At 39.0% G+C, this 10,539-nt stretch overlaps 1 protein-coding gene and 1 long non-coding RNA gene across 2 annotated transcripts in view; one reads left to right on the top strand and one right to left on the bottom strand.

The window, feature by feature from the left end:
- RABGGTB (Rab geranylgeranyltransferase beta subunit) overlaps positions 1–8,473 on the bottom strand; it is a 17,252-nt gene extending 8,779 nt beyond the window's left edge. Inside the window, exons 1-7 of the mRNA XM_021404590.1 lie at positions 8,340–8,473; positions 7,577–7,684; positions 6,409–6,606; positions 3,911–4,016; positions 2,655–2,707; positions 2,432–2,542; positions 482–607 (exon numbers count right to left, since the gene is read on the bottom strand). Of these exons, the coding sequence (XP_021260265.1) occupies positions 482–607; positions 2,432–2,542; positions 2,655–2,707; positions 3,911–4,016; positions 6,409–6,606; positions 7,577–7,684; positions 8,340–8,342 (705 nt within the window). The 5' untranslated portion in view covers positions 8,343–8,473. The remainder of the gene's footprint in view (positions 1–481; positions 608–2,431; positions 2,543–2,654; positions 2,708–3,910; positions 4,017–6,408; positions 6,607–7,576; positions 7,685–8,339) is intronic.
- LOC110402585 lies at positions 8,580–9,543 on the top strand. The gene is made up of 2 exons (XR_002441194.1): positions 8,580–8,797; positions 9,359–9,543. It is a non-coding gene; the product is annotated as an uncharacterized LOC110402585 (long non-coding RNA).

The raw sequence follows: 10,539 nt of genomic DNA, 5'->3' as shown, positions 1-10,539 counted from the left end.
AAGGGAAAGGGAAAAAGGGAAAGGGAAAAAGGGAAAGGGAGCTAGTTAATTTTTCTGAATATTGATTAGTTGTCTATTTGCCAGTGGGGATTATTCTAAGTTACACAATTTCTTACTGTAACATAAAACACTGCTATACACAGGATGCAGATCAAATGAAACAATTTTTGTACAAATCCTACAGAAGGTATCATTCCCACTGTCAGAAAATATTCAAGCCCTGATTTAATAGGACACCGGTTGAATTGGCGATCAAGGCATATTTCAGTACGCATGCTTTCCTAAACTGAGGCATCAAACTATGAATAGCCAAGAACTGCAAGGTAAGTGCTAGCGACAAAACAAAGAATCAAAGAAGGCCTGAATCTCTTGAGTTTACTAAGCATTTCATCAAAGTAATGCCATATTCCAGGATGTCTTCAACTTTAGAAAAAAATACTCTATATTAAGCTTTGAACAAACAAAATAAGCTATCTAATACCTTCTCTGGTCGTCCGTTGAGACCTCCAGAAGGTAACTGACGTTCACAAAGCCACCAACCCAGCAAGTCAACATTGATTTGATGCAATTGGTCTGTAATAGCCAGAAATCCTGTGCAACAATAGATCTAAAATTACAGACATAAATGTTTTGTGTATTTAAAAACTAAACAGTTAAAGAGACTAAATACAGGAAGATCTCAAAGGAAGAATGTAGTCCTGCAAACAGGATACAAAATGAGCACACTTTACCTTTTAGCTAAGTTTCATTTTTCCACTAAAGGGAGATATTAATCTCACAGTTGCTTTTGTTTAAAGAGTTCCAGTAATTACAGGACTTGTTACTGATGTGAGATACTATACTAAGATTTCCAAAAAGATGGAAGGGCAGAGCAATACTTTATTTTAAAACAAGCTAGAGCACTCAAACTGCTTTCTACAGGTGGCCTTTATGACAACTTTGTCACCAGCCTATGTTCATGTGTACTCACAGAATGGCTTGGGTTGGAAGGGACCCCAAGTTCCAACCCCCCTGCCACAGGCAGGGCCACCAACCAAAATTCCTCTTACTCTAAGGCTTATGGAAGGCAAACTGAAGACCAAATGAACTCTCAGGCAGAAAAGGATTACTAGTAATCATGAATGTTGCAGGCAATCCTAAGTTCAACTATCGTCTCAGCAGGCTTACTTTCAAAGTGCCATGTAGTCTTAATCCCTGTCTATTTTACCTCAAAAATAACACATAAGTGCAACACCATACTTCCAGCACATTTCAGGCAGACACAAACTGCAAGAAACCACAACAACAACTGAAGCCTGCTCATAACCACCTTTTCCTGATTAGAAAAAACATCCCCAAATAGACAATCTCCTTGAACACCAGGAATGGTCCAGCCATTTAGACCATATGGGCAATGCTACTGTAGATGTAACTCATAAGGATAAGGGAGTGTGGGGGCTAGGGGAGCGTGGGGGAAAACCACCATCCCTTTTCTCAACAAAGTAACCAATATTACTTTCGTGTACTTAGGTAAACCATGGCTACAGTACTGCTCACTGTAGTTACACAAAATAAACAGGCAATGAAAATAGTTTACTAAGGTTGGTACCTATCGATAAATTTAAGTTAGGTGCAACAATCTCCTACGTGTAAAAAAAATATATATAGGAAATTGTTTTTTTGTGTAATTTTTCTGTTGAAAGAAGTCCTTGAGATTCTCTTCCTGACAGATTCCTGAATTTTATTCCATAACACTACTCCTCTCTCTTCTCAACTAAATTTTATGGACCATCTTTCATAAATTGCTGTCAGCAGTAAAACACTCTTCAGTGCCTGTAACAAAACATTACAGAGGCTCCTATGCACAAGGTTGTTACCTCATCTTATAATTTACTTTGCTCAAATAATTAATTCTTGCAATTTAACAGATTAAAGGATTCAGGTGTCACTTATTCCTCAATTCATCTGATAAATATCAAACATACAAGTGAATTGTATAATATGTTTCATTAGAATTTGTGGTAATCACTTCCACAAATCACGACAGTTGCTTTTTTTTTCCCCAATTATGTTTTTCTTCTCCAATGTCTACATTAAAATCAATTCCAAATTCTCTCTAAAACCTCATGCCAACTATTGACACCACTATTTGGATGTCGTTCAGACTGCACTAGTAATCTGAAACACAGTCCTAAAAATCGTTCCCTTATTTTTTTTTCTTCCCTAGATTATGGCCTCCTGAGTGCCTAACCAACTTCCCAGATGTATCCACCTCTTTGTTCATTTATTCTAAGAAAAAGACTAGAAATTGACATTTTGGAAACAAGAAAGTTTCCATCAACTGGCATCACTGATTGATGCCAAAAAAAAAAAAAACAACCAAAAACCCAACGTTCAGAGGTAATGTGTGGTATTTAATAATTTAATATATTTCCATATAAAAAAAACTCACCTGTCCCGCATGTGACTCAGAACCTGGCCTACAGCCAAATCCTCCATCAAAGTTCATACAGGACAAAACAAATTCTACTGCTTTCCCCACGTCAATAGCGTCCAGTTTTCCCTGCAAGACAAAAAGGCAACCAATATATTTTATGTTCAGCCAAGTTGGTTAACTTCAGCTGTACACCAATGAAAAAATATTGTACTTATTCAAGTGATTATTTAGGACTTACTAGAAGTGCAAGAGTTGCTGCAGCACAAAAGGAGAACCTTGTATCTATTTCTCCTAAAGCATGGAGGGCAGGAAATGAAATATTACTTTCATTAGTAACAACATTTAAATCACCACTGAAAATATAGAACAAATGTAAAAACAGCAACACAGTGAAAAAACGTCCCTGTACTGCTCACATTTCAATCCATCAATTATCTCCTCAACAATTTACAAAGTGCAAATTACAGTTCAAATGATCTGTGTTTACTGTACATAAAAGCAAACAACTCACTATCTGCATTCAGATGTATATTCAAGTCAATTCAACTAGTGGTAACTTGCAAGCAGCTATATAAAAGTTCACCTGTAGTGCCCTTCTGGATAAAGGCAGAGCAGTGGATATTTAAGAAAAAATAAACAAAAGAACAGAAACAGGTCTGCTTTTGATGCTTTGGGCTCTCTTTGATACCTGAGCAGAAGTAGAAGCCATTTTTGTTATTAGATCAAGAGTAATCAGAATTGCAAGTTTGCTTTAGCAAATTTATACCTCAATGCTAAACCAAAAAAAACTACAGAATGACTGCCAAGCAAGTTCATAACATGACTCTCCTGAAGCACAAGGTAAGCAATTACTAGTGTTCCAGTATCGTACATGTACTAACCATGATAAGGACTGTTGAATTTTACTAGAACAGTAAAGAGTGACACAAAATATTCTATCAAATGAAGCTTTCCAAGGGAATAAGTACTTTTATTGACTCGGTGCTTATGCTACAGCTTAAAAGTCACTCTCTTTTTTCATAAAGAATTTATGTGCATAAACAAAAGTCAGTATTAATAAATGTTGATGAGTAAAAAAAACAGTTTGTATTTTTCTCATTTCCATTCAGTGAAAGCTGCCTTTCATAGTCTACAAGGATAAAGGTCATAAAGGAAGGCCATGCAATAGCAACCAAAAACATCATAAATAGCGTATCTAACACAGGAAAGTACTATCAGTTAAAAGCGCCCAAGGGTCTTTTTCTCTAAGAGCTGGACAATTTATTTTAAAAAAAAAAAAGGAATGAATCTTAGAATATCTACAATATTTCAGACGGGAATAGAACCAAACTTTGTCCTTCACAAATGTGGGTTTTTTTGTTTTGTTTGGTTTTTTACACAGCTCAGGAACTAAGTGTTCATATACAGTAAACATGCAAAACATCCAAGAAAACTTAAGTTCATAGATTTACACACGTGAACAAAATCAATACATTTTTACTATCTAAAATTTACCCCATTTGTCTCCAGCAAATGATCCATCTTCTTTCTGCAAGCTCTGTATATATTCAACAATTTTATCTACATCAACAACATGGAGACTTTCATATAAGATCAGAATCTAGAAAAGAAAGCAACAGTAACAATCAAAGAGAAGCAAAGGTTATTTAGATTCATTTATTTACAAATAAAATCTGGATTTGTAAGACTTAATGTAACTGATTCTGACTGGCACATGGTAAGTTTTGTTAAAATTAGATTTGATTCACTGAAGTTCGTCTATCACTACCCAAAAATCTCTCAAATGAAAATGAAGGCAATTCTTGTTGAATTCTTCCATGTTCTGTTGCTTTCCAACTTCCAGTTCTCCTTTCAAAAGCATAATCAGGCTTCTTTACTTTTGCATTCGTATTATGTGTAATGAGAGATTTGATTATGGGTGAATTCTGTGACGTGATAACATCATTCTAGAATTAAAAATTTGCAGCTTGTGCACTGCTGTTATTTGTACACCTGTAAGTGAAGCAGATAGTTACTAATACCACTTAACAGTTCTAGTCTACCAGGAGTGATTAGTTCAAAATAATACAGCTTTTACATACATTTATATTTGAATTATAATAGCAAATTGCAACAATTCAAGAAGAAATATAAACAATGTGATTAGACACAAGCTGCACAATGAACATATTCTGGGGGAAAAATAGGTCACAGAGTAAGCAATGCAAAGATTCTGAGCTAGCACTAATTTGAGCCAATAAATTAATGACAAAATGTCACGTGGATGCAACAATGCTGCTTCTGAGCCCCAGCTGGCTTCATGTTTTTACTCATAACACCTATAATTTGTGAAAATTTATTATAAATAGTGTAATGGAACAATTGAAAACAGAAAGAACAAGTGAAACTAAGGAACACTTAAAAAATGAACCTGGAAACTACCAACAGCTATGGCTTTGAATACCTAAAATTAACTGGAAGCTGGAGTATTTTAATTGTCGGCCATTATTTGATTTAAAAATAATTACGGGAATGCAAAAAAAAACAAAAAAATCAACATAGCAACTCCAACAGAAAATCTAATACCATAGGACACTCCTTCAAGAGCTAACCTGAACACATCACCATTAACTGAGATCAAAGGAAGATGCGGTGTTACTCTTTCAACATTCTGGATATGTAGATGGGACTAAACAGGTTTTGTTAACCGAGGACACGCATGCTCAGTAAGACACATTAGTTAAGTTTAAAAAACTTAATGTCAGCAATTGCTAACACTTTTCAGCTTTACATATAGAGGTGCATTGTTCACGTAACAGTACCTCCTAATTATATCAAGTATTCAACTAAGAACTATATGCCTCTTACAAAATGTAAATTTCACATTGTACTCCTTCTCCGTATATTTAATTAGACTTCATGAAAGGAATTTGAGTGGTGTGTTTGGAAAAGGTCAAAGGCCACCGTCTAAAGAAACTTCAGTTTCCTGGGTCTCAGAGTAATTCTAGAGCTAAAGTGCTGATAAACATCACCTTTAGATCAGATAATACATGCCAACAATCATCACTGACCCAAGGAAACAGCATTTTTCTGTCCTAAGGATTTCAAACCTAACACCTCAAATCCAAAATTTTCTTCCTAAAACCAGATGCTACCTTATTTATTTGTAACACATTTAAATATCTCTTCCACAAGCTTCAATTAGAGATACACTATGTAATCAAGCAACTGTTTAGAAGTGTTTGAACCTCTATGTATTGTCTTTCACTGCAGTTTGTGCAAGAACTAGAAAAAAAAAACTGACTAGATGCCAAAAAAATATATCTGCAGTGGAGATAGCTATGGTGAAAATGTACAATTGAGAATAATTCAATTTTCCTCAGGGAAGGAGTACACATCAAATAAAGAAAACGCTTAGGAGAGTGATATCATCTTTTAAATATACAGAAATAAAACAGATTTGAGGAAAACAACGAGAATTGGCTACTACGATGTTCCATTTGCATGATACTAATATGCAAACACACTACACACACTAAATACTATACTTAAACCATACATTTATATAGTATAATTACATGATTATGTTATATAGTAATTGTATACATGTATATACATTAATAAGTGTCAAGTTTTTGGTGCATGTGCACATATAAAATTACTCTGAACATATACATTTTTCACCTCAGTATACACTAAGAAAAATTTACAAGGTTCAGGATCATGCAAAATTCCAGTAAAAGCTGTAGCTGAGAAACACTTTGAGATGAGTGTTATAAAATTTATTAAGAATGCAAATTCATCATTAAATGAACATCAGAAGTGCAGCATTCTCAAATCTGACCACTTTTAAGGAATTGACACAGCCAAATCCTAAAGTTTTGACAACTGGATATGTTTATTTTTTAAATAAGGTACTGAAATAGTTTTTACTATTAGTATCCAACGGGTATCAGATACCTGCAATCACCACAACCATTAAATGCAAACGGTTGTTTCTACATTAGTTTTACCTGGACGGCACTCAGGGTATAGAGAAGATGAGGATCATGACCTATGCTGGCACTTATTCCGCCACATTCATGCTGACATGATTTGATGAATGCCAGAATTTCTTCTTTGTTCATTCGGTGCAGCTGTCCCATGAGATCCATTGCTGTCAGCCCCCAGTAAACACCACTCATCCTCAAATATTCAGACATGCAGTACTCCTAAGAAGTGCATTATTTTAGTTCTTCATCAGATAAACATGTCATCAAAATATAGCAATGAAAATACATTATTTACAGTCTGTAATAAGTCAAACATTTTCAATTCCATAAATGACTTAGAATGTATTAGCCACCCTTACTCTGTATATTGTGCATGTGTGTGCATAAAAACATGCATATGTACACATTTATCTATATACACTAAATTCACCCCCCCCCCCCTTATTGCCTATTTTATAAGCCTTAACCTAAGTGTCAAGTTAAACACATGCAACCAGTAAGCCAGCAGCTCATTTCAGATCATTAGTTATTGTCTTGGCATCCAAACTACTACTCAAATTACAGCCTCAACCAGTCTCAAAAATAAGAAGTCTAACATGAAATGAAACTTACTAACAAGTGACAGAACTGCCACAATCTAGAGTTGTACACAGAAGTAAATTTACAAATACATATATACACACACATATAAATATGTAAAATTGACAGTAAGGATAACCGCAATCTTTTTTTTCCCCTCAGACATGCAGTTATTGACATTTCTCACCAAATAAAATCCATTTGCCACGTGCTCCACCTGGTAAGTTACACCTACACAAGTGACACCGGCTAACAGCATTCCCCGCACGCAGCATTCACAGGGCAGTGCTGCAGTGTACCTCAGTGCACTGCCCCATCAAGCACCCACTCATGAACGTAGCTGCGGTCATGCATTCTAGCGGATGAAGGTACAACTAGTAGTTTATTTCCAAGGTCTCAGAGTAATTCTAGAGCTAATCTGATAATCTTCACATTTATGCTCAGATAATACATGCCAAAACTCATCACAGACCTAAAGAAATCAACAAAGCCTTCTTCCTCTTATACTTTGGACTGCACCAAACAAGTAAATAAGGGTTAAAACAAGTAAATAAGGTTCATTACTACCGTTAATAAAACCACAGCTTTGCTGAAGCAAACTGATACCCACGTAATCGTCTTTCTTTGTTCCATACGAAGCTATGTAGTCTGCATGTTTCTCTGAAAGCAACGTACTCGGAGCATCAGGTTTTATTACAACATCCTTCTGCGGTGTCCCCTGTAAAAGCACCAACATTAGCTGCACAGCCAGCTCAACGGGTTCTAGCAGCCATGTGTAACTCCGCCAACGCTGGTAGCAGAAACTGACTGCTCTGAATCAGACATTTCTCCATATATTTCAAACACGGGGCAGATTCTGTGCTTCACTGGTTCATTTTCTGTCTGGCTAAATCCTTCCCAGCAAAAGGGGTCGAATATGTGGTTGGTTTGTGTTTTTTGTTTGTTTGTTTTTGTTTTTTAAATAACGTGAAGCAAAACAATCACCGTTGCCCCAACACACTCAAACACCAGGGGCCCTAACCGCGCGCCACGAGGCAGCGCCTGCTGCGGGTTCCCGGCCCGGACGGAGGCCCCGCACTCCCACAAACCCGGGCGCTGCGCACAAACCGAGCGCGGCAGGCTTCCCTCGCCACGTCCTCCCCCCCGCCACGTCCTCCCCCCCGCCCCGTGCTCGGCTCCCGCCGCAGCCAGGCCCGGCCAGGCCAGGCCGGCGTGGGGCAGGCACTCCTCCAGGCCCGCAGCGCCTCGGAACTGCCGTGGTTGCGGGCATCGCGGCCGCTAAGCTCGCGCCAGCCCCGCAGCCGCGGGGCACAGGGCCGGGGCGCGGGGCCCCGGGCCGGGCCCTCCACCGCCACGCGGAGCGCCGTACCCACCATCTTCGCCTCCTGCACCGGAAAGAGCGTGCAGCCCTCGGGGCGGGGCAAAAAGCAGCACCCGGCGGGGCCTCGCTATGGCTGCCCGGGAGCTGCCCGCCAGGCACTGCCCCCACAGCCCCTCGCGCCCGGCCCGGCGCTGCGCCGCGGGCGGGACAGGACCCGGAGGGCGGCTCGGGCCGCCGCCACCTGCAGGGCCCGGCGCGGCGTCCCGGGCTGCCCGACCGCGGCCGGCGGCGCGCGGGGCACTCCTGGGCCCTGCGTAGGCTGCGGCGCTCGGGCTTGTCGCAGTGGAACGTTCAATTTAAACAAGAGAGGGAGCACGTGTAGCGTACACTAACTCAAACTGTGCGCCTTCGCGCGTCTAGTAAACGCGTCAACTGTTTAGAAATGGCTTCAGTTTCTTTCCGTGATCTCTAAGGAAAAGCAAATGAAAGAGATGGATTAACACAGGACAGGTAAGAAAAACTCAGTTAATTCAACAAACAAACAGCAACAAAACCACTTTTTTTCCTAATTAAAACTGGTATGACTGCGTTATGAATTATGAACATAGACTCAGGCACACAAAGGAGACAGAGCCGTACCGGGTTGGAACAGTATCTTGAGATTATCCAAGAAAAATTGTGTATTATGCTGCCTTGCCAAGAACAGTGAAAAATAAGGGTGGGGTTTTTTTTTAAGTATGTCAAATTTGTAACCAGGATGTCACGCTATTGATCTTTCTGAAAGTAAATAATATTTAATAATAATATTTATTAATAATATATACTGTATAATAATATAATTATTAATAATAGTATTTAATATTTTATTTATCCTGTACTCTTAAGACTAATTGAGTAAAAGGCATAGGCATGGCTTGTAACCTTGTGTTACTTAAGCGTTTCATAAAAGCAGAAAAAATTTTCTTTCTGTTTTAAATCTAGTTTCAAATACGCTGTGTCAGTGGATTGTGTGGTTATGGTGCTTTTAATCGTAAATACTCAAGCGTGCGTTCTGTACTCCTTTCTACATAGGATTTCGTTCCGTGAGTTGTGTTTCTGACTACGGTGTGGAGATTTAATTACCGAACAGTCTGCTTGCAAGGCATGTAATACTTATCTGTTATTTATATGGCTTCTGCATACCACTAACTCGGAGGTAACTTGATTTATCAGCACAACTGCCCTGTGGTATAAGGAAATAAATTAATCCTATTTTTAAAAGTTTTATTCTTGATAAGCGCCATGAATTTGACTATGAGTGTTCTAAATAAGATTACACACGCAGCAAAATTCTAGAGATGAGTGGGTGGGCTCAGAATGGTATTATAAAGTCATGGAATCATGAAGGTTGGAAAAGACCTCGAAGATCTTCCAGTCCAACTGTCTGCCTACCACCATGTCCCTTAGTACAATGTGTGAATGGTTCTGGAACACCTCCAGGGACAGTGACTCAAGCACCTCCCTGGGCAGCTCATTCCAGCGGCCTGACCACTCTTTCAGAGAAGAAATTTTTCCAAACATCCAACCTATATAAGATGATGTCATAGGTAATATGCACTGTCTCAGGTAACAGGTAACTCCAGCTGACTGAATTAGGTACCTGAACACCCGCAAGGGTATTACACACTAAATATATTTGCTAGCTACAGTAAAGGATTTAAATTCTACGGCACTCAGAATTGAGACATTATTTCCAGGTGCTTTCTAGACTAGGATCCAAAACCCTTCATTAGGTAAATAAGCTCCTTATTAGTATTGAAGTTAAAAGACAGCTTGGACTGGGGTTGAAGATATACCTAAGTCTGAGAGACTGAATAAATCGGTACTCTAAGGGAATGTTTACATTATAATCATAGAATGGTTCGGGTTGGAAAGAACCTTAAAGATCATCCAGATCCAACCCCTGCTGTGGCAGAGACACCTCTCACTAGATCAGGCTGCCCAACACCCCATCCAGTGTAGCCTTGAGCACTGCCAGGGATGGGGCACCCACAGCTTCTTGAGCAACCACTTCCAGTGTCTCATCACCCTCATGGTGAACTTATTATATATAATTAAACCTCCCCTTTTTTAGTTCTAAACAGTTGCCCTTGTCCTGTCGCTACACTCCCTGATAAAGAGTCTCTCCCCGTCATTTTTATAGGTCTCTTTTAAATATTGGAAGGCCACTATGAGGTCTCCCCAGAGCCTTCTCTAGGCTTAAGGAGCCAAAC

Source organism: Numida meleagris, chromosome 7, assembly GCF_002078875.1.
Source record: "Numida meleagris isolate 19003 breed g44 Domestic line chromosome 7, NumMel1.0, whole genome shotgun sequence".
NCBI classification, from domain to species: Eukaryota; Metazoa; Chordata; class Aves; order Galliformes; family Numididae; genus Numida; species Numida meleagris.
This window is presented reverse-complemented; position numbering and strand designations above follow the sequence as displayed.